This window comes from Lynx canadensis, chromosome A3, assembly GCF_007474595.2.
Source record: "Lynx canadensis isolate LIC74 chromosome A3, mLynCan4.pri.v2, whole genome shotgun sequence".
NCBI lineage: Eukaryota > Metazoa > Chordata > Mammalia > Carnivora > Felidae > Lynx > Lynx canadensis.
In genome coordinates, this window is record NC_044305.1 from 81,217,653 (window position 1) to 81,243,238 (window position 25,586).

A 25,586-nucleotide genomic window follows, 5' to 3' on the forward strand; every position below is an offset into this window, starting at 1 on the left:
CAAAAAGGGGAGTTCACATCTGCTGCTGTTCAGGAAGGCTTCACAGAAGAGCAAACAATCTCCTCTCTTATGTCCCAGGCTTCTGTCAGAACTCTGCTTTCATCTGGTGCCCAAGCCATCTGCCTGTCTGGTGGCACAGACCTCCTGTGTTTTATCTCAGGCATGCAGCTGGGTTTCAAAAATTCCAAATTTTAGGGACCCAGTGCAGCACAAATCTATGCTGATCCTCTGGAAAAGGGTCTCGCCACGCTATAGTTGGTGCCAGTTTGTTCCAGAAAAGTAGTCACATGCCCATGCAGGGGGCTTGGAATTCATGGTAAAACACAGCCAAAAGCTGGTTTCTTGGCTAGCTGCCTTCAGCAGGTGCCTCTACTGCAATGCTAATTAATGAGGTTGCTCAATGGTGTCTGCCATCTCTTTTGTCCCCTGAGAGGCAGTACCACCTCTCCCAAATACACTCCAAGAAGGGGAACTGTTTCTCCTAGTGAGACCCAGGAGATCCTCAGACCATTCTGTCCACTCCGGGGCCTCTGCCCTCCTTTCCCACAGGAGCACGCCTAAGTCTGCCAGGCATGACCCGAACAATGGTGCAGAATTCTAAAACTTCAGATTTTGAGTTTCATGCTTGTATGCACTTATAATAATCAGCCCCTCACCTCCTCCCAGTCAAGGGTTTTGGGGAAGACTTTCTTGTGCAACCCTGTGCACTGCTTTCTCTCACTGTCTCTGTGACCAGGGCTCCCTCCCCTCCACAGCACCTACAGTTCTTTTCTCCCCCAAGTCAATTCTCCACAGCTCCTACCTTCCACGATGTGCCTGTTTTTCTCTCCAGAAGTGCAGTTTGTTCTCTCAGTCTTCAGATCAATTCCTTGAGTGTTCAGAATGATATAGTATTTATGTAGCTGTGCTTGAGGGACAAGGCAAGCATAGGGTCCCTCTACTACTCCACCATCTTAACTCACAAACACCCAGGACCATACCAAAGATTTTAAGTAATTTCTACACCCAATGTGGGGCTAAACCCCCAGATCAAGAGCCACATGGTCCACCAACTGAGCCAGCCAGGGACCATAAAATGAACTTATTCTGAGATATACTGGTATTCCTTCTGCACCTTGATCTACTACCTTCACACAAAACTATTTTAACATTTTCAAAATGTTATTTTCAAAGCTGTGACTGGCCTTTCATTGACTGGCATCCTCTACCAGAAAATTTAATTTTGTTTCTCCATCCAAATGTTTCTGTAAATATTAGTCCTTATGATTTGCTAAGACTAAAACAACACAATGATAACATTACTAAACAGATCAGTCTAGAAGAAAAACTATTCATGTAACTAAATACATTCACACTTCTTCAGCTTTAAAATTTTTAAATTTCTAACATTATTTCCAATAGCTTATTTAAAGGACATACCGGAAGCTGTGAATGCCCTGAAGTTCCTGCTGTAGAACCTCTTGTGTTGTTGCTATTAAGTCCAATGCTCCAACAAATTCAGAAGTGGATAACAACACCTGTACTGTAGGCTGAGTTTGGTGTACAGTGGCCATTAACTTGAGTTTATTGTACACTTTAACACAATTATTTCTGGTAAGTGCCAGTCTTAAAATGTGTAGTGATCCTTCACACATTACTTTATCAATCTGTGCAATTTTATCTCGAAGCATTTTTACAGCCTGGGAAGTTTTCTTGAGGTAGTCCTGCAATTCGTGTTGAGAGGTCATAGCATGAAAAAATGCTTCTGAACGTAGAGAGATCTGGTGAGCAATGTTTACTTCCACAATATCCAGATAATGGCTCAGCTTAAGAGGGAAGAAAAAAAAATCATAAGAGTATTGTAAGTATACCTTCTTTGACTATCCACATACTTTCTGAAAATGATACAAGATTTCTATATGTATTTTAAATCCCATTGTGTGAACTATTTGATATTGGAATTCTTGATATTGAGCATAACAGAACAGAAGGGAGATAAAAGGTAACAGCGCAAATATTAACAAATTTAAGACAAAAGAGTAGAAGAAGCTGATTTACCTTCTTCCTCTGCTCCTGCTATTACTGCCCTCCAAATACCAACTACTTTCTAGAAAGTAAGAGTCATCTGAGATCATTATCTAGTTTTAGAAGTTCTAAGATCTGAGACAGAATGATCTCCTTAACTGCCACACCATCACACATCACTTATCTGACTAAAAGCTTATTATAGTTACTGTTTATTGACCTCCTCCTTCTATATACTGGGCACTGGTATTTTATACACATAATTTTCTAGTTCTAACAATCTTAGAGTACAAGTATTATTTGTATTCTTATTTTTACAGATGAGGAAACTGAGGCTCAGAGACATTAAATAATTTGAATAAAGTCATGTGGTTAGTAAGTGGCAAAACTAAAATTTGAATCCAGGCCTGACTCAAAAACTGAAGCTCTTTCTATTATACCACACTTCCGCAAAATACTAAAGAATTCATGATCCAGTCACAAATTATGGAAAGTAGTAGAATTCACTGGGACATTTTTTTCAAGGCTGCTTATCTTACATTTCAAAAATTATTCTTGGGGCGCTTGGGTGGCTCAGTCAGTCGGGCGTCCGACTTCAGCTCAGGTCATAATCTCGCAGTTCACAAGTTCAAGCCCCGCATCTGGCTCTGTGCTGACAGCTCAGAGCCTGGAGCCTGCTTTGGATTCTGTGTCTCCCTCCCTCTCTGCTCCTCCCCCACTCATGCTCTGTCTGTCTCTCTCTCAGAAATAAATAAGCATTAAAAATATTTTAAAGATTATTCTTTTATCAATTTGTAAAACTCAGTTTATTGCCAATATATTTTCCTTTTAAAAGATGCCTTAAATTGGCACAAAAACAGACACACAGACCAATGGAATAGAATAGAAACCCCAGAACTAGACCCACAAACGTATGGCCAACTCATCTTTGACAAAGCAGGAAAGAACATCCAATGGAAAAAAGACAGCCTCTTTAACAAATGGTGCTGGGAGAACTGGACAGCAACATGCAGAAGGTTGAAACTAGACCATTTTCTCACACCATTTACAAAAATAAACTCAAAATGGATAAAGGACCTGTATGTGAGACAGGAAACCATCAAAACCTTAGAGGAGAAAGCAGGAAAAGACCTCTCTGACCTCAGCCGTAGCAATCTCTTACTCGACACATCCCCAAAGGCAAGGGAATTAAAAGCAAAAGTGAACTACTGGGACCTTATGAAGATAAAAAGCTTCTGCACAGCAAAGGAAACAACCAACAAAACTAAAAGGCAACCAACGGAATGGGAAAAGATATTTGCAAATGACATATCGGACAAAGGGCTAGTATCTAAAATCTATAAAGAGCTCACCAAACTCCACACCCGAAAAACAAATAACCCAGTGAAGAAATGGGCAGAAAACATGAATAGACACTTCTCTAAAGAAGACATCCAGATGGCCAACAGGCACATGAAAAGATGTTCAGCGTCGCTCCTTATCAGGGAAATACAAATCAAAACCACACTCAGGTATCACCTCACGCCAGTCAGAGTGGCCAAAATGAACAAATCAGGAGACTATAGATGCTGGAGAGGATGTGGAGAAACGGGAACCCTCTTGCACTGTTGGTGGGAATGCAAATTGGTGCAGCCGCTCTGGAAAGCAGTGTGGAGGTTCCTCAGAAAATTAAAAATAGACCTACCCTATGACCCAGCAATAGCACTGCTAGGAATTTATCCAAGGGATACAGGAGTACTGATGCATAGGGGCACTTGTACCCCAATGTTCATAGCAGCACTCTCAACAATAGCCAAATTATGGAAAGAGCCTAAATGTCCATCAACTGATGAATGGATAAAGAAATTGTGGTATATATACACAATGGAATACTACGTGGCAATGAGAAAAAATGAAATATGGCCTTTTGTAGCAACGTGGATGGAACTGGAGAGTGTAATGCTAAGTGAAATAAGCCATACAGAGAAAGACAGATACCATATGGTTTCACTCTTATGTGGATCCTGAGAAACTTAACAGGAACCCATGGGGGAGGGGAAGGAAAAAAAAAAAAAAAAAAAGAGGTTAGAGTGGGAGAGAGCCAAAGCATAAGAGACTGTTAAAAACTGAGAACAAACTGAGGGTTGATGGGGGGTGGGAGGGAGGGGAGGGTGGGTGATGGGTATTGAGGAGGGCACCTTTTGGGATGAGCACTGGGTGTTGTATGGAAACCAATTTGTCAATAAATTTCATATATATAAAAAATAAATAAATAAAATAAAATATGCCTTAAATGAATTCACATTTTATTTGTAACACAACCAAGATTAATTCCTAGAGTAACATATATTTAAAAATACTTTCTAATTTCAAATATGGGCTTCTAACACTTGAGTTGTCTTTCTTCCTTTCTAATTGCATATGCTTTTTTTGGCTACATTATCTTCTACTTCTCTCCCACTTTTTAACTTTTAGATTCTTCAACCTATAGCGCCAGCTCTAGGCATTCTCTCTCAACATCTCACGAGAATTCACAGTGCTAAAGGGTTAATGGGCTTTCAACATGTAGGACTCATAAAATTAGAAGAGATTATTTGGTCACCAAGATTGTTTCCTTAAAACCATGCAAGATCACACATATCTTCAACAAAGCTCCTTCAGTAATCTATCATAATATATAATAGGTTACAAACAAGAAAATATTCCATAGTTTAAATCTCTTGAGTTTATACCCTTTTACTGTTGTTCTTTTCATCTTCAACACGTCTGTGCACTTATTTACCTAAAAAGCAATATGGGGACAAAGGTACTTGGGTACATTGCAAGCTAAAGTAGACTCAATTTTCAGAATAGTAAATGGAGAATGAGTAACTCCTTTAGGAGAGTGCTACTCAGAATTTGGTTTATATGCTGCTGCCAGTCTGTGAACTATTTAAGAGGTCCATGATAAAATAAGGAACTTTGCTGGAAAGTAAATCAACTATATCACTAAGTCTACTGAACTGTTTTTTTCATAGAAAGACTTTCTTAATAAAGGAAGTACTGCAATGATTTACATTTTAGTGCAAACCACTAGGTTTCATCACAAACCAGCACTTTGGGTAGCATTGCAATAAAATACAAATTATCTAACCCTGGTTGTAGCATTCCTTCTCTTAAAACATAGCAAGATATAAACAGCTGTTTGTCAATCGTAAAGTGAGTTTGAAAGTGTTCTCTTGGGATCCTTTCTTCCACTCCTTTTCTTTTAAAAAAATTTTTTTTTCAACGTTTATTTATTTTTGGGACAGAGAGAGACAGAGCATGAACGGGGGAGGGGCAGAGAGAGAGGGAGACACAGAATCGGAAACAGGCTCCAGGCTCTGAGCCATCAGCCCAGAGCCTGACGTGGGGCTCGAACTGACGGACCGTGAGATCGTGACCTGGCTGAAGTCGGACGCTTAACCAACTGCGCCACCCAGGCGCCCCTCTTCCACTCCTTTTCTAAGACAAGAGTAGAATAAGATGAAGCCCAAATGTAAATATAATGATCTTAATTCTGCAACTTACCAAAAAATAAAATTCCATTACTTTAGTCACTTTATACATTTACAAGAAAATTCTTTCATTTGAATTTCAAAGATTTCTGCAAGTTATCAATATTCCATTGATCTATTCTTTTCAACAGCATAATATTTTCATAATTCATTTCCTATTAAAATTCTATAAAGGGAACAATTTTTAGTCTTCCTAAAAGTATTTAGGAAGTATTAGTATTTAGGAAGAGATTTTCATTGGCTTTTGTTGTTTTCTCTTTAAGGTGACTAGTCTAGCAGGGCATATATTGGAATGTGAAAAAAAGCAGTCTGAGAATGAGCCTGTGTCCATAAACCCATCATTTTCATCGGATTTATGAATTTGTTCCTACTCAAGGAAAACCTTTATATGTGAAAATGTTGCCAAAGGAAAAATTACTTCATTTTTATTTTCAACTGTAAGAAAAAGAATACTCATGATTCTTTCCTTACATGTCTTCTTCCTCTTCTCCCCAAACTAGTTTCCTCTTCAGTTACTGGACCTCATTTATTGAATAGTAGTCCTGAGACAAGTTTCCAGACTGCCAAGAGATGTCACTAACCTGAAACAAAATGCTTTCTTCTCAGTTTAAGAACCAGTTTTAGAAATGCTCTAAACTGAATGCTGAGAAAGAATAAGAATCAAAGACCTTTACTTCCTATTCAAGTTTTAAAAGATTCTTGATATAGGAGTTAAGATGTGTTTAAAATTCTGCATTTTAAATGACTTTCAAGATGCTGATTTCTCCCTTAGAGAACACTGTAAAAATTTTTAAAAACTGCTGACTACTAACATGTAAAAGATCAGGCTTTGCAAAGCTAAAAATACTATATTTTTTAACTATACTTTCGCTTCAAAATAATCATCCTTACTATGTATAAATAAGGAAAAATAGCACCTTTGCAAAAGTTGATTTTCCATGCCTTAAATCATAAAGAATATAAAATTTGCCAATGTATTTTTGGAGATAAATGTAAAGCAATTAATTGTGTTGTCTAATATATCCTTCCAACCTAAATTCTAGCAACTGCTATTTTGGATAAGAAGCACTCAAACAATTAGTTTTTCCTTTTTCACCAGTACAACTTGTTTTCCATTGAATCAAATGTTTTTACTTTTATCAGTTAAAATTTGAAGGCAGTAACAATAAAAATGAAATTAAATTAGCCCTTACTAAATAACTAAATCTGAACCCACACAAAAGGTACTACTTAACTATAATAAAGTTTCCTACATGGGAAAAGTAAAAAAGAAATTACCTTTTCTTGTAGCAACTTTGAGGAAGCTGCATCACGATTTCCTTTTCCACCAGCAGTATTAAAATGAGACCATGGTAAAACTGAATTAAAAGTTAAGGAATCGTCCAAGGCAAAATCTGGTTTCATAAAAATCTATTAAAAAATGTATTTTCCTCGATTAGATAAACATTTCTTTTACATCCATTATCCCTTCAAACATCATACGACCATTAATAATAAACTTGGATCTCAAGCATAAACAGAAAAGCAAGTGATATGCTGATTTACACAAGAATCTGTATAAACATGTATAGTTTCATCAAGTTTAAAATACTCATAAAAGACAGAAAAATGTTTTTTGTCTTTACCAATGGAGATAATCATTCATTATGTGATCAAATTCACTAATATAGTCCCACTAAGATTATACCAAAGGGAGACATCCTCTTTATCCAAAAATTTCTATGTTATTTCCCCCACTGATAGTAGTTTTTAAAAAAATCCCAAATGTCAATTTCTCTACATTTCTATTTTCTCCTGCTTAAAATGCTTTCAAAATTACTTTGTAGATTAGATATATACTGAATTTTAAAACCAAAACAAATTCAATTTTATGAAAAGACTACTCTTTTTCCTTTACATACTGCATTCATCTGGGCACTAAGTCCTACCCACTATATTTTCTAAATAATACTTGAATCCTCTCTCTCTTCTAAGTCTACAGCATTTCATCAGTGCAGCCCCTCATTACCTCTGGATTACAGACATGGCTATTTAATGATATGATTCCTCAATCTATCCTCTATACTAATGTCAGATATACTTTTTAATGTTTATATATTTTTGAGAGAGGGAAAGAAAGAGAGAGGATCTGAAGCAGGCTCTGCGCTGTCAGCATAGAGACTGACACAGGGCTCAAACTCACAAACCACTAGACCATGACCTGAGCAGAGGTTGGATGCTTAACCAACTGAGCCACCCAGGCACCCCATCAGATATACTTTTAAAATACAAGTATAACTGAATTAATTTCTCTGTTTCAATCTCTCAATGGATTCCCATGACCTCAGGACCAAACTTTTAGAAGGGCATCAAAAGCCTTCAGTTTTTTTTTTTACCCCCCTCACTGATTTGTATCTTGCCACTCCCACTACTTAGAAGTTACATGTAGTAATGCTCAACTATCTTCCATACCCTCTTGCTGTTATCTCTGTATGCGCTTTCAGCCTAGAATGCTCTTTCCTATTTCCTAGAGATACAACCCAAACAAAAGGACCAAATTTATCTCCGTATGATTACTTACTCGATCTCTGAACACATCAATTATCCCATCTTTGAACACAAGTACATATACCACATATATTTATGTATCTCATACTTTACAAAAATTATTTATTTAATATGTGTATTGCCCCCTGGAGACCATATGCTCCTGGATTTACAGCTAATTAATCTTTGTATCTCTACTACCTAGCATAAGGCCTGAAACACAGTTTAACTTAACTACTTACCTAATTAATTTCTATATTTTATTTTTACTGATTGATTTTACCTATATCCAAAAACTAGTATAAAGGGATAGGGAAAATCTAACTAGGGACATGAGTGTATTTTCTAGTCCCGCTTTAGTATATTTTAAAGTACTTATTAATTCAATAAATATTTACTGATAATGTAACTCTTATGCTAGGCACTAAAGGGGAAACAAAGATAAATTATTACATAGGTCTTAATCTTAAGGATCTTCAGTCCACTAGATGTGATAAAATACACACATAAATATCTTATAAAAAGTGACAAATGCCTTAAAAAGGAAGGCACAAGTCTACATAAAACGCTATGGAAATTCAGCAAAGGGGCCAATTATCTTCAGTTGGAAAGAAATGTATTTATGTAAGGTTGTCATTTAAGCAAGAGAATGTAAAGAAAGGATCAGATATGAGGAGTTGAGGGAAAAGTCTTCCAGCTAAAGGAACAGTACAAGTAAAGCACAGAGCCAGCAAAAAAGTTTGGCTGAAATAAAGAATGTGTAAAGATTAGTAAGCAAAAGTTAAGAGAGTGATTATGATGGAAATGAATAATTAAGGGTCTTAAATGACAGAGTTTGAATTTTATTTTGTAGGAATCAAAGAACTGTAGAAATGACTGCCCTCTTCTTTTTGCTTCTGTCTTGTCTTTCTCTGTCTTCTCACCCTAGAGAGCAGTTATCACAGACCTCTTGGAGAATCTGATTAATGCAATGGACTCTTTCCCCTAGGGGAACGGGGGGACATCTACTACATACCTCTACAAAATTTTTCACACAAAGGAAAGATCTCCTAATAATGTGAAGGGGCAGTAAGATCAATAAGATTCTTTTTTAGAATGGAGAGACTTAATTATATTTGTAAGTTTCAGCAACAAAGAAGAAACTGATGATGTACAAGAGAGAAGAAAAATGATGCACAAAGTCCCAGAAGACGCAAAGTGGTTAGTGTGAGAAAGTCAAATGAAAGCTTCTTATAAGGCAAAATTAAAGATATTTAAGATTATAAAAATTAAAGATATTAAAAAGCAGTATTCTCATTTATTAAAGCTTTGTTACCTAGGTACTTGCTCCAGATCTGTCCTGGATTTATCTACGAAAAGGGGAAAATATGATTTTTTTAAACTTGTTTTCACTAATTAAATTCCATAAAATACATTGTGACTAGATTCTGTACTATGCCACTATATAACCTAGTAGTAGACAAAACACTGAATAAATCCTAGGTTTCAAATAATTTTAATCAATTGCATGGTATCAATAAAACAACTAAATATATTTCAAGTCTTTTTTAAATGGACACAGAAAGTTTGTTGATATCTTAAGTTTTGGTGAAATTAAGTTTGGCATACAGTTAAAAATGAATTCAATTACTAATACAGGAATACTGTTTTATTGTTCAAAATACCCACCATCCCATCCAGAACTTATGATCAAAGATTTTAACACCATATTAATTTCTTCTTAGACATTTAGTTTGTATCAACAACAAACCTGCAAAGGAACCTACTTTACCTTCATCTCACCAACTAGATCTCAGAGGAACATATACCCTTTCAAAAGTAACCTTTCTGGGTTGGACTCCATGCCTTCCTGCCTCTTTCATGAGCTTGCTTCGTCCCTCAATTACCCTGCCTCTTTCTGTATCTTCAACCTGTTGCCTTCTAATAGCTCTTCCTGTCTGCATACAAACATGCTCAGCTCTCTCCAATTTAACAAACAAATAAAGATAAAGCTAAAACCAGGGCCTGGAGTAGGCTGAGGCAAGGGAGGACCTCCAGTACAAAATTTAAGAAAGCACTCACTCTCAGGGTTATGCAAATGTCTCTCCCACCTCATCTAGTGTTGACCATGCAAAAACATTCTTCCACTCTGTTCTAGATAGCCAATATCCTGGATCTCAAACCCTGAAGTCATATCCACATTGGTAGTCTCCATTTCTTTCTCTTTTACTCACTCCTTAACATATAGTATTGTGTTTTCTGTAACTATCACTTCAAGTCTGAATGTCCTCAAGATCTCCTAAATTGCGAAATCCAAAGAAAATTCTCAGTGTGCAAACTGATCTATCATTACCAACAACTAACTGATGACCATAACCTGTGCTTTGATCTCTAACTTATCTCTCAAATGCCTAAATTCCTTTCCATCTTCATTTTAACTGCTTTTGGGGCCACATGATTTCTCACTTGTATTACTTCAATAGCCTTTTACTATCTCTTTGTCTCCAATTTTACCATCGTCCTTAAATTTATCTTCTACAACTATTTTCACAGTGAAATGTATAATCATAAATCTGATCACGTCTGGTTAAAAATATTTTGTGGCTCTGTACTGCTTTTAGAAAAGAAAAATTCCTTAACATGGCATATAAGGCACTTCATATTAGGACCAACTCCCCTGCCCACTTCTTCAGCCTCATATCTTGCTCCCAGAAGAGCCAATATACCCAACTCTTGTAGTTTCTTGAAGATGCTCTGTTCTCTTTTGACTCTACTGCTTTGCTTTTACTGTTCCCTCTTCCTAGAAGGCCTTTTCTCCACATAAATCTTTCTTAACAGCTACTTTAAAACACAGGCAATCATCAACTCTAGGAAGTTTTCTAAGACTTAACAAATCAGGAGCTCTATACAATCTTACCACACTGAACTTTACTGCTTGATATACAGTATTGCAACCTTACTCAGGAGACTTTCAGCTTCTTGAAGACAAGTGTTCTTTCTTATTCAACTATTATTAAGCAACAAGCAAAGTACCAAGCACCCAGATGTTAAATAAATATTTGTTGAAGTGAAGGGATAACACTATGAGACCCATGATTTTCTTTCTCAAAAACTTTGAAAAAGATTATGATCACAGGCTATAAGAATTTCACTAGAAATAAAGACCCCAAATTAAGATTTGTTTGTTGATATTTACGCTGTGCTACAAATACATATTCATCTATATATTGTCTACAAATAGCACATATTCCTACCATGAGTATGTAAGAGAGTCCTGTCAAAAGTATCTCTTAGGAGGCACAAATATTCTTGCATCTCTCATGAGTCTTCTCTTCTATAAAAGACAAATAACAAAATAAATGCTATGTAGCAATATGAAAGCATCAAAATATTTCACAAAAGAATATACCAAATTAGTTGTACATATTTTAATATGAAATCACTAACCTCTTGAACTTAAACAAGTATGCTTAATAAACCAAATATGAACTCTATGAACACCTATATGCTTATTTATACCCATCCCATTTTATATAATTATAGTAAAACCTCCATAAATTTGGAATGAAGTGGGGGTACAAATGAAAGATCCTTATTTACATAACAGAAATCAATTGAGAATAACTTTTTTTTTTTTTTTTTTTTTTTTTTTTCCAACATTTATTTATTTTTGGGACAGAGAGAGACAGAGCATGAACGGGGGGGGGCAGAGAGAGAGGGAGACACAGAATCGGAAACAGGCTCCAGGCTCTGAGCCATCAGCCCAGAGCCCGACGCGGGGCTCGAACTCGCGGACCGCGAGATCGTGACCTGGCTGAAGTCGGACGCTTAACCGACTGCGCCACCCAGGCGCCCCGAGAATAACTTTTTAAAACAAGGAAGGAAATGTGAAAACCTATATACCTAAGATAGAAAGACAGGTATCAGTTAACCCTTTCTGACTCAAAGAAAAAGAAACCTCACTGACTTTAGATTAGATGATCACTAACAATTCCATGTTTTCAGAGACACCATAAATAGTACACATAGGGAAGTGGAGTATGGTAAGGAAAAAATATTGAGCTGGTAGTGTTCAGAGCTCTGATAGCAACTGTGGCAGAAACTACAGGATTGTCTTCAAACATGGCTATACCATTTTGCAGTCCTACCCACAACGAATAAGAGTTCCTATTAGTCTATATTCTTGCCAGCATTTGGTGCTATCAGTGTTTCAATTTCTGATAGATTTCAGTTCTCATAGATTTCAATTTCAAATTCTGATAGATGTGTAGTGGCATCTCATTGTTATTTTAATTTGCAATTCCCTAATGACATATGAGCATCTTTTCATATGCTTGACATCTATATGTATTCTTTTATGAGATGCCTGTTCAGATCTTTCACCCATTTTTTTTATTGTGGCAAAATATACATAAAACTTATCACTTAAAACGTGATTACTAGTGATACTGACTATCTTTTCACATGCTTATTGGTCATTTGTACATCTTCTTTGGAGAAATGTTCATTCAAGTCCTTTTCCCATTTTTCAGTTGGGTTGTTTCTTATTGTTGAGTTTTAAGAGTTATTTGTACATTTTGGATACCGATCCTTTATCATGTATGTGTTTTGAAAATATTTCTCCCAGTGTCTAGCTTGTACTTTCTTTTAATGGTCTTGCACAGAGTGGAAGTTTTAAATTTTAACTAAGTCCAACTTGTCAATTTTTTCTTTCATGGATTGTACTTTTGATGCCATTATCTAAAAAGTCATCACCAAACTCAAAGTCATGTATTTTTCTCCTACGTAATCTTCTAGTTTTACAGTTTTGCATTTTACATTTTATTCTATGATCCATTTTGTGCTAATTTCTGTGAAAGGTGTGGGTAGTCTGTGTCTAGATTCTTTTTATTTATTTATTTATTTTTTGCATGTGGATATCTAGGTGTTCCAGCACCATTTATTCAAAAGACTATGGAACTGCCTTTGCACCTCTATCAAAAATCAGTTGACTATATTTGTGTAGGTCTATTTCTGAGCTCTCTTCTGTTCCTTTGGTCTGTATATCTATTCTTTCACAAATACTACACTGTCTATATTACTATATCTTCACGGTAAGTCTTGAAGTCAATTAGTGTCAGTCTTCCAACTTGGTTCTTCAATACTTTGTTAGCTATTCTCTTTTCCCTTTCTTTATAAACTTTGGAATTTGTTTCTTGGTATCTACAAAATAAATTGCTGGAATTTTAACTGAGATTGCGTTGAATCTATAGGCCAAGTTGGGGAGAACATTTTGACAATACTGAGTCTTCCTATCCACGTACATAGAATCTCTATTTAGATCTTCACTGATTCCTTTCATCAGTTTTGTAGTTATCTTCATATAGATCATATTCTGTTAGATTTATACCTAAGTATTTCATTTTCTTTGGTGCTAATGTAAATGGTGCTGTGCTAATTTCAAATTCTAATTGTCCATCAGTAGCATATAAGAAAGCAATTTACTTTTGATATTAACCTTGTATCCTGCAACTTTGGTATAATTGCTTATTAGTTCCAGGAGTTTCTTTACTGACTCTTTGGGATTTTCTACATAGACAATCATGATATCTGTGAATAAAGACAGTTTTATTTCTTCATTCCCAGTGTATATACCTTTTATTTCCTTTTCTTGTCTCATTGTGTAGAGTTTCCAGTATGATGTCAAAAGGAGTGGTGAGAACAGACATCCTTAGCTTGTTCCTGATCTTAAGTAGGAAAGCATCTAGTTTCTCACTATTAGTTGTAGGGTTTTTGTAGATACTATCAAGTTGAATTTGTTTCCCTTGGGGCACCTGGGTGGCTCAGTCAGTTAAGCGTCTGACTGGCTCAGGCCATGATCTCACAGTTAATGAGTTTGAACCCCAAATCAAGCTCTGTGCTGACAGCTCAAAGCCTGGAGCCTGCTTTGGATTCTGTGTCTCCCTCTCTCCCTGCTCTCCCCTGCTCGTGCTCTGTCTCTCTCTCAAAATTAAACATTAAAAAAATTAAAAAAAAAAAATAAAAAGTTCCCCTATATTCCCAGTTTGCTGCATTTTTATCATGAATGGGTATTGAGTTTTATCAAATGTTTTCTCTATATCTATTGATATGAACATACGACTTTTCTTCTTCAACCTGTTAATTTATGGATTACACTAATTGCTTTTTGAATATTGGATCAACCTTACATATCTAGAATAAATCCCACTTAGTTATGGTATAGAATTCTTTTTTCAACGTTTATTCATTTTTGGGACAGAGAGAGACAGAGCATGAACGGGGGAGGGGCAGAGAGAGAGGGAGACACAGAATCGGAAACAGGCTCCAGGCTCTGAGCCATCAGCCCAGAGCCTGACGCGGGGCTCGAACTCCCGGACCGCGAGATCGTGACCTGGCTGAAGTCGGACGCTTAACCGACTGCGCCACCCAGGCGCCCCTAGAATTCTTTTTATACGTTTTGGGTTTGATTTTCCAATATTTTGTTAAGGACTTTTGCAACTATGTTCATGAGAGACAGTGGTCTGTAGTTTTCCTTTTTCATAATGTTTTTGTCTAATTTCAGTATTAGGTTAATGCTGCATAAATAAGTTAGAAAGTATGCCCTTTGCTTCCATTTCCTGGAATAGATCATAAAGAACTGGTATAGCTTCTTGCTTTAATGGTTGGTACAATTCACCAGTGAACTCATCTGGCCCTGGCGTTTTCTATTTTGAAAAATTATATTGATTCAATTTCTTTAATAAGTATATTATTCAGACAGAATTTGTGGGCATACAGTTTGTTCATAATATTATTTTACTATCTTTTTAATGTCCATGAGATCATTAGTGATACGACCTCTTTCATTTCTAGTACTAATAATTTATGTCTTTTTTTTTTAATTGGCCAGACAATTATCAAGTTTATTGATCTTCTCAAAGAAACAGCTTTCAGTTTTATTGATTCTGTTGATTTCCCTTTTTCAATTTCACTGATTTCTGGTCTAATTTTTATTATTTCTTTTCTTCTCTTGTTTTGTTTTATTGTAAGATACTTGACACATGATGTCATTAGTTTCAGGTACAAACACAGTGATTCACCTTCTGCTAACTTTGAATATCATTTGTTCTTTTTGTCTCCTGTGGTAAAAGCTTAGATTATTAATTTTAGATTTTTTCTTCACTAATATACGCATTCAAAACTATTAAATTTCCCTCTAAGCAATGCTTTCACTAACCCACACATTTTGATACATTTCTATCAACTTTTCCTTAAGCTCACTGATTCTTTTCTCTGACATTTCAAGTCTAGTGATGAATCCATCAAAGGCATTCTTCATTTCTGCTGTTTTCTATTTCTAGAATTTCCTTTTGATTCTTATTGTTTGCATCTCTCTGCTTACATTATCCATCTATTCTTACATGTTATCTACCTTTTCCATTAAGGTCTTAGTATATTAACCATAGTTGTTTTAAATTCCCAGTCTGAGAATTCCAACATTGTTGCCATCTGAGTCTCATTCTAGTACTTGCTCTTTAAACTGTGGGGTTTTCTTCTTCTTATCTTTAGTATATACTATAATTCTCTGTTGAATGCCAGATATGAGGTACTGGATAAAAGGAACTGAGGTAAACAGGCATTTTGTGTGAGATTTATGTTTATCTGGCTAGGAATGAGGCTGTATTTACTGTTTGCTGTAGCTGCAGATGTTAGAGGCTAAAATTTCCTCTGGTGTCCTTGTTTTTGTCTCCCTTGCTATCTTTTTTTTGTTGTTGTTTAATGTTTATTTATTTACTTTGAGACAGAGAGAGAGCAAATGGGGGAGGAGCAGAGAGAGAATCCCAAGCAGGTTCTGTGCTGTCAGCACAGAGCTTGACACGGGGCTCAAACTCACAAATCATGAGATCATGACCTGAGAGTTGGACACTTAACAACCTGAGCCACCCAGGTGCCCCTCCCTTGCTGCCTTTACAGATTTCTTAAATATTAAGTCTGAGACATTATTAAGACAATATTAAGTCTTTTAGTTGTATTCCCTTATTATACAGGTGCCCTATTGATATGGTGGGAAGATGTGGGAGGAAGGGAAGCATTCCAGAGTTCTGTGATTAGGCCTTTGTCTTTTAGTGAGTTTGCGCCCCTGGGCTGTTACCTTCAAAAAGCCTCTAAGTTGTTGATTTTCAGTTTTTTCAGATTTTTTTCTTGTGAGAACAGGAGAAGCTTCCAAGCTCCTTCTAAGCTGAACCAGAAGTATTTTTTTTAACTTTTTAAGAAATGGCTAAACTGTTTTCCAAAAGGGTTTGTACCACTCTAAATTCCCACCAACAGTATGTGAGAGTTACTCCCCAGGGCTGGCAATAGGGTGAGGCAAGCAAGGAGCCTAGGGTACAATATTGAAAGAGGTACCTACTCTTAGATTCTCATGCCCCTTCATATTTTACATCTCAGGCACCTTGCCAGCCTCATCCTAATACTCACCCTATCCTTCATATCTTCACCAAAATATGAAAGAATATGTGTAGACATGGTATTGTTTTTTCCTTAAATATTTGGTAGAAATCAACAGAGAAGCCATGAGCGCTTGAGTTTGCTTCTTGAAAAGGAATTTAACATCAATTTCTTTAATAAGTATAAGGCTATTCAGGTTATCTATTTCTTCTTGAGTGAGATTTGGTCATTTGTGTCATTCAACAAATATGTCAGTTACTCTAACTTGTCAAGTTTATTGGCATAAAATTGTTCAAATTAGTCTTGTAACCACTGTAGAATCTGTAGTGATGTCATCACTCTCATTCTTGTTATTGGTGATTATGTTTTTTCTTCCTGGATCAGCATTGCTTATAGGTCTGCCAATTTTTTTTTAAGTTTTTTTTTTTAACGTTTATTCATTTTTTGAGAGACAGAGAGAGACAGAGTGTGAGCAGGGGAGGGGCAGAGAGAGGGAGACACAGAATTTGAAACAGGCTCCAGGCTCTGAGCTGTCAGCCCAGAGCCTGACACAGGGCTTGAACTCACGAACTGCGAGATCCTGACCTGAGCTGAAGTCAGACACTAAACCGACTGAGCCACCCAGGCGCCCCGGTCTGCCAATTTTATCGATCTTCTCAAAGAATCAGCTTAGGGTTTCACTGATTTTTCTCTACTGTTTCTCTACTTTCTAGTTCACTGATTTTGACTTTGATGTTTCTTTCTTTCTTCAGCTTATTTTGGTTTAAATTTGTTCTTGTGGTAGCTTTTTAAGGTGGAAGTTGAGGTCACTAATTTGAGACTATTCTTCTTGTCTAATATATGCATCTACTGCTATAAATTGTTCCCTAAGTACCGCCAGAGTAGCATGCCACAAATTCTGATATGTTGTGTTTTTATTTCCACTCAGTTCAAACAACAGCTGCCTTTGGAAAACATAGGGGTTAGGGACACCAATTCCAATATCAAAAAGCCAAGTATAACTTTTAACTCTCCAAACACTTAACTACCAACTACTGTGGGACCAGAAGCCTTAAGAGGAACAAAAGTCAATTAACACATATTTGTATATTACACATTACCATATATTTCTTAAACAATCTAGAAAAAAAATGTTATTAAGAAAATCATAAGGAAGGGGCGCCTGAGTGGCTCAGTCAGGTTGGGCATCCAATTTTGGCTCAGGGCATGATCTTGTGGTTCCTGAGTTTGAGCCCTGGTCGGGCTCTGTGCGGGCAGCTCGGAGCCTAGAGCCTGCTTTGGATTCTGTGTCTCCCTCTTTCTCTGTCCCTCCCCTGGCTCAATGCTGTCTCTGTCTCTCTCTCTCTCTCAAAGATAAACATTAAAAAAAAAAAAGTTTGTTTTTAAAAAAGAAAATCATAAGCGAAGAGACAAAATACATTTACAGTACTGGGACTGTACTTATCAAAAATCGTGCATATAAGGGGACTCTGCATGGTTCAAACCAAGTTGTCAAGGATCAATGGTTCTAATTTTCCTTTCCTCTTCGACCCACAGTTTTATTTAAAGTGTTAATTTTGGTTTCCAAGGATTTGTGGATTTTCCACACACTTTTCTGTCAATAATTTCTAATTAATTCTATGTGGGTCAAAGAATATACTGTGTATGCCTTGAAGACTTTTAAATGTATTAACATTTGTTTTAGTGGTTCAGATTATGTTGATAAATGTTCCAGAACACTTCAGAAGAAAATGTATTCTCTGTGTTGGGTGAAGGTTGTTTCAATGTGTTCTTTCAAAGTCAATTCAGGTTGATTGACAGTGCTGTCATTGAGCACTTGTTATTGAGAGACAAGTATTAAAATCCCCAACCAGAATGTGAATTCATCCATTTCCCCCATAAAAACCAGAATTGTGAATTCATCCTTTCCCCCATAAAATTCCTACTTTTTGTTTCATATATTTGAAGTTCTGTTTTTACAGACTAAATGTTTAGAATATAATCCTCTTGATTAACTAACACTTTTATCATTATTAAATAATCGCTACCTCCTAGGATCGTCTTTGCTTGGAAATCTGCTTTGGTTGGTATTAAATAGCCATTCAGCTTTCTTTGGCTGGTGTTAGCATGGTATATCTTTTCCATCGTCTACTTTTCAAATATTCTGTGTCTCTGGATTTAAAGTACACTTCTTATAGGCAGCATACAGTTGGGTCTCGCTTTTTCATCCAATCTCACAACCTCTGACTTGTAATCAGGGTGGTTAACATTACATTTAATATGATTAATTGACAGGGGTCGGTTTAGGTCTATCTATCTTGAAGTTTTTCTTTTTTCTTCATCCATTCTTGCTCCCTTTTTACCCTTTTTCTGCCTTTGTTTGGATTGAGAATTTTTTTCATTTCATGTTATCTCTCTCTGTTGGATTATTAGCTTATATACTTTGTTATTTAGTGGTTGCTTAAGGGTTTATTGTTATTAATCCTTGTTAGAAATGTAAGCTTTTTAATGGAGAGAAATAGTGTGTTTTGGTCTCTGTTGTATCCCTAGCGTTTAGAACAGTGCCTGGCACATGGAAGGCATTCAATAAATATTTGATCAATAAATGGATAAATAGAAGCCAAATGGTAGGCTATGGGGCATGACATTACAAACCATCAAGAAGAAGGCACATTAAAGCTCATCCACTTAACAACATCCAGACAGCTATGATTGTTGAAAACAACACAAAAACTTGGGGCACCTGGGTGGCTCAGTTGATTAAGCATCAGACTCTTGTCTCAGCCCAGGTCTTGATCTCAGGGTCATGAGTTCAAGCCCCATGTTGCACTCCACACTAGGTAGGCATGGAGCCTACTTTAAAAAAAAAAAAGAGGAACACAAAAACTCTAGACAGCATATGTGAATATACATTATATAAAAGTAAATAATATTGGGGCGCCTGGGTGGCGCAGTCGGTTAAGCGTCCGACTTCAGCCAGGTCACGATCTTGCGGTCCGTGAGTTCGAGCCCCGCGTCAGGCTCTGGGCTGATGGCTCAGAGACTGGAGCCCGTTTCGATTCTGTGTCTCCCTCTCTCTCTGCCCCTCCCCCGTTCATGCTCTGTCTCTCTCTGTCCCAAAAATAAATAAACGTTGAAAAAAAAAAAAAAAAAAAATTTAAAAAAAAAAAAAAAAAAAGTAATAATATTTACAGGTGCTGTACAAAAATAGTAGGTAGTACTAAAAATTAACCAGATACTGTATAGTACTAATGCCAATAATGTAATCATATTTAGCCTATTTCCAAATCATAAAAGGAACAAAGTAATCAAGTGAAATGAAGTCAGCTAAATGCAAATTAGGCTTGCTAATGAAAAAAGTATAAAAAGGGGTATTATAAAATATAAATATCCCCTCTTCTACATGTAATATAAAACGCGATCACTATAGTTAATAACACTGTATTGCATATTTGAAAGTTCCTAGGAAAGATTTTAAAATCCTCATCACGAAAAAAAAAAAATTTGTAACTATGTATGTGTGACAGAGGTTAACTAGACTTATGGTGACCATTTTGCAATATATAAATATCAAATCATTATGTTGTACACTTGAAACTATTATAATGTTATATGGCAATTATATTTCAGTAAAGAAAGAAATTTTAATATCCCCTGTCCCATTTTAAAAGTGAGTTTCTTAAAAGACTAAAATGGTAACCAAAATTATATTGAAAATACTCACTAAAAATGAATAACAAGCCATCTCAAACTTAGGACCACTCGCTCAGAACTGAATGTAGAGCAATATATTATGTCTAAAGGTATCAAGACTATCTGCCAGAGCTAGCATGCTCTATTAAATTCTTTGTGGTAAATAAGAAACAAAGAAACAGTTCTATTCTGCTCATTTCTTAAACTTCACAAATCATCTGGGTTTTACTGGCCTAACAGAACAATTTTCTCCTTGGGAGGCAGGGTGGGTTGCATGTTGAATCTTAGCACTATTAGAAAAGTATAAATGTGAAAAATCACTCCAGTAAGAGAAATGTATTTACATATATCTAAGCAAAGAATTAAATACAACCCAGGACAGTAGAATGAATATAGACAGAAAAGAATACTGTAAGCTCATCAAAGATTATTGGTCAAAAATCTATAATAAATCAAACTAAAGATCTTTCTATCCCTTTCGACCTGACTTCAAAATTAGATATTACCTGAGAGATTTCCTGTTGATACACTGTAAAATGTTCCTTGCTGATCTGTGGGAGGTAGAATGAAGGTATGACTTCAGTGTCCACAAAGTCCAATCCCCATGTTTTTGTGAAGAAGTCAGATTCTCTTTTTGCTAATCTAGGATCATTTAATGCTGCTGGGAGGTTTACTTTGGAATGATATATAGTCCATCTATGTTGATCTGTAACTAGAGATGGGGTAACACATAAACTATTTGAATCACCTGCAAAAAGTAAACAAGAAAACTCTGTAAACTAAGTTCTACATTTGAAAGTACATCCTAGAAAAATAAAATTGCTTAGTTTCTGCTCTATGCCAAGGCACCAAAATCTCTCTTTTATAACAAACGTTTTAATGAAAATCAATCTGATTAAATAACCTTCAGCTTTCAGCATCAATTGCCAAGGGAAGGAAAAGTATGTAAAAGATAAAGAATACGCAAAATTTGAGAGTTGTATTGCATCGTGGGGTGGATCATAAAGAAAGTCTTTCATTAGTTCCTTTCCTTAATGTACAATTTCTCTTTTTTCAACATCAAAACTCTTCTACCTTTTTATTATATATATTCTATCCTTTAATACTCCATCTTTTTCACAGGTTTACCTCTTTTCTGTTGTATTATGGCAGACACACCTGGTTCAAATATCCTTTGTTTGGCTTATGATTAGATGCCAGAAATGGTGCTGTGGCATTAATCATAGAGGAAACAAAATATATAGTCAATTCTTGTTATTCATGGTAGTTTTGTTCTATTAGCAAATACTGAACCACTATTCCTAGGGGAAATACAGGGGTAGGTACCTCCAAGCCTCTGGTCACAAAATTTTCATCAACCAATCAATAAATAATCTTATTCTGTGTTTCTGTTTAAAGACACCTTATTTAATATTATTGTTCATTCATTAACACTGAACTCATGGCTCACACCACTGTAATTCATACCTGAATGAATTTTCTTCATTAGTGCATACATTACAGTCTTTTTGTGCTTAGAAACACTAGAAAGCACTTCAGCCCTACATCTGGTAACCATTTTTAAACAGCAAAAGCACCAATAAAAAGCTCAAAAATGCAAAAAATGTGGCACTGTTTAGACCACAAAAAAGATACTTGTTTATAGCATGAGAGCTAAGACAAGAAGGCAAACGTTGCCTTGTTCAACCTTAGGTAGGTACATGTGCATCAGGCAATTCAAATTTTTCATTCCTCTGCAAATGGCTGCAAATAATGACAAAAGTACCACAAGTATTGATTTTAGGGCTACAAATAAATTTCAGGGATCAGGCAAACTTACAAACACAGAATCCACAAATAATAAGAATTGACTATACTATGTTTAACTAAAAAGCTTCAAATCTCTAGCTTCCATTTTCAAAACTTTTTTTTTTCCGTTTATGCAAGTAATTTCTTCTATGGAAATGAATGAAAAGAACTATATTCCAATTTTCCAATCAACTTCCAAATTATCTATCTCTTTAGTTTTAACACTATAAAATTTATTCTTTTAAGTATAGCTGACCTTTGAACAATGGAAGGATTAGGGGTACAGACCACTCCCCTCCCCACGTAGTCAAAAATCCACATCTAACTTCAACTCTGCCAAACTTTACTAATAGCCTACTGTTGACTGGAAGCCCTACAGATAACATAAATAGTCAATTAACATATTCTGTATGTTATATATTATATACTATATCCTTACAAATAAAGTAAGCTAGAGGAAAGAAAATATTACTAAGAAATTCATAAGGAGAAATATAGTTCTAGTACTGTACTGTATTTATAAAAAAAAAAAGCTACATATAAGTGGACTCATGTAGTTCAAACCCCATGTTGTTCAAGGGTCAACTGTATACAGAATCTGACTACTCATTTAAAGAGAATACAAACCCTCAGGAAAAATCTTCAACAAACAGAAAAAGGCCTTACCTGTGGGCTCCTTGGGACATACATCTGGCAGTGACTGCACAGGTCGAATGTGTTTTGTTGGATCTACCTCTTTTTTAAAGAAAACATCTCTGCTGCTTCCTTGAGGCACTGGTGAAGAACTGTGGCTTGAAGCCATTGCATAAAATCACCACTCAACTGAAAATAAGTAACAAGTATAATCAAGACACTTAACACAAATCAAAATTCATCTGTAAGTATTATGCATGTCTCACACTTTCTCTGAAAAGGATACATTATCCAAAAATCCCTCAAGGTATAAGTATACAATTTGAATACTATTAACTGTGTCACTCATAATTAGTTACTAAGAAAGTTATTTGTCCTTGTTTGAAAAGTATTCTCCCGGAAGTGAAATATCTTCAGTCTTTTATCCAAAGTGCAAAATAGATACCAAAGCTGTAACCAATTATATATTAAAGATGAAAACATCCATTCATTCAGCAAGCATACAGTAATTACGCATTATAAGCAAATGGGTTTTTGAAGTCTGACTGCAGAAATTCTTCACTTACCAGCAGTATAACCTCAAGGAAATTTACTTAACCTTTGTGTACCTTACCTCATTTGTAAAAATGGACATGAAAAGAGCTCCCATTTCACAAACATTTTGTAAGAGTAAAAGGAATGGATGTATATATAAAGCATTTAAAACAACGTTCGTCTCAAAAGTTAGTGTTTATAAATGTTAGTTACCGTCATGATTATTACGACTAAGTGACAACCGTTATCAATTATAAAAGAAGTATTACTCTCCAAGGTGTCTGCAATTACATTAAGTAATGACAACAATCAAAACACTAAGCAAAACACAGGTTAACCTATGTCTACATTGTTCACTAGGTCCTAAAAGAATTTGTGGGGCAAGACAACATAACGTAGGCTACAGTTTCAGGTAAAACTTTACAAATGAAGCAGTACATAACCTGGATACTGAAGAACATGTATTATTTATTACTGGAGAGTAGATAATCTTATAGTGCAGAGTATACATATCAAATAACAGGTATTCAATAAACATTTTTCAGTGAAGGAATAAATAAATGAACATAAACAGAAGTTTACAGCTGAAAGGGAACTTAGAGAGATCATCTAGTCTAAGTTCCCTCATACTGGAGATCAGTATAGCAAGGCTCAGAAAGACTAGGGGGTTTACAAAGACACATGGGTTTTAACAAATAAAAAAAAAAAAGCCTACTCAGGAAATCTGGTGAATATACTAAGGGTAAGAAATAAAGAGCAGAGACAAAGCTGAGAATGGTGACAAAAAATTAATCTACTCTAACTCTCCCCTAGTTTAGTGGAAAGCTAAAACTGACATTTCCCAGACTTCTTTGGGTTTTTTTTTTATTTTTTATTAGTTTTCATTTTTGAGAGACAGAGAGAGACAAAGCGTGTGGGGGGGAAGGGCAGAGAGAGAGGGAACACAGAATTGGAAGCAGGCTCCAGGCTCTGAGCTGTCAGCACAGACAGAGCCCGATGCGGGGCCCAAACTCACGAACCGTGAGATCATGACCTGAGCCAAAGTTGGACGCTCAACTGACTGAGCCACCCAGGCGCCCCCAGACTTCTTTGATTATCTGTCACAGTCCTCCTAATGCAAAAGAAACAAATCCAATTACACCACTAAGACCGTAAGAAACAAACTGTTAAGAAATGCACAAAGATAAATAACTTCCTTAGGGTCCCTGAACAGAAAGCAAACAATAACATGAACAAAGGTTAAGGGACATGGAATAATCATAAGACTATGTGGAAACTGACATGGCTAGAGTAAAACGCTTGTATTGGGAAGTGCTGAAAAATAAATCATACTTAAATACACACACACACACACCACACACACACAGAACATGGCCAGATGAATTAATCAGGGTCTTGGTTTGAAAGGGATCACTGGCCTGTTGCATATATATCCATACACATTAAGTGTATGGTTTTATATATAATATATATGTATATACGTATATATATATATATATACGTATATGTATATATATGTGTTGTGTGTGTGTATATATATATATATATAACATCATATATTTGAGAGAGAAAAGATAATCTAAAGGATAGGAAAGTATATAATACATAATCCTGTATATTAAGTATTTAGTAAGGATAATTCCAAATTTAACATAAAGTCTATTTAACTTTATTAATTTCATCAAATAAATGGCTAAATTAAAGACATTTTGACATTTGTAGAGGTAAGCTACAAATATATGGAAAATGTATTTATATTGATTGCCCATTGCTTGGTGTCAGATAAATCAAATACTGATTGATAGCACACTACTATTTCAATTTATACTATTTACCATCATGTTGTTTTAACAGCAAAAAGAAATCCTAAGCGCCATCTCAGGAAGCCAGAAATACTTGAGGAGATGGAGACTAAACTAGTCTAGAAAAAATTTCTAGACTCCTATAAGTTATTTCAGTATCTGAGGTGGTGGGGGAGTGGTACCTTATTTACTCTTTAAAGATTCTGAACTGGGACACATATGTAGGTTTTGTTTGTTTGTTTTCCTACACTTCTAATTCTTCTTATGAAATGGGGGAACATCTCTAACTATAAAGAGAGTATGTAAAATTAGGGGACTGCCTATATAGGGGAGTCCCAATTTCAAACCATTTGTCTCTCCATTTCTTTCAATCATCCTGAGTTTATTAAGATTTCCCCACAGTAAAAACCAAACGTTGTATTAATGGCCACATAAGTATGATGCAGATACTTAGTATGTGCAATCACTAGTAATAAAATATTGTGGATTTATTCATAAGGCATGGATGCATAAACAAATACACCAAATCCCTGTGGCCTCTAAACCAAACAACTTCAACCAAAAAAATAATCTTTCATTGAAAAGCTAAAGAACAGAAATGATGAGGCATCCTAGTAAGAAAGTTTCAGTGTAACCTAAGAATAGTTTGTCTATCCAGAAAAAAAAAAAACCTAGCAAAAAAATAACAAAAACACAGAATACAGGG

At 35.7% G+C, this 25,586-nt stretch overlaps 1 protein-coding gene across 1 annotated transcript in view; it reads right to left on the reverse strand.

Moving 5' to 3' along the window:
• VPS54 (VPS54 subunit of GARP complex) overlaps positions 1–25,586 on the reverse strand; it is a 140,239-nt gene that overhangs the window by 50,621 nt on the left and 64,032 nt on the right. Inside the window, 8 exon segments of the mRNA XM_030310699.1 lie at positions 1,420–1,805; positions 6,798–6,931; positions 9,362–9,394; positions 11,279–11,315; positions 11,318–11,358; position 19,318; positions 20,630–20,871; positions 22,578–22,733. Coding sequence (XP_030166559.1) covers positions 1,420–1,805; positions 6,798–6,931; positions 9,362–9,394; positions 11,279–11,315; positions 11,318–11,358; position 19,318; positions 20,630–20,871; positions 22,578–22,713 — 1,010 coding nt within the window. The 5' untranslated portion in view covers positions 22,714–22,733.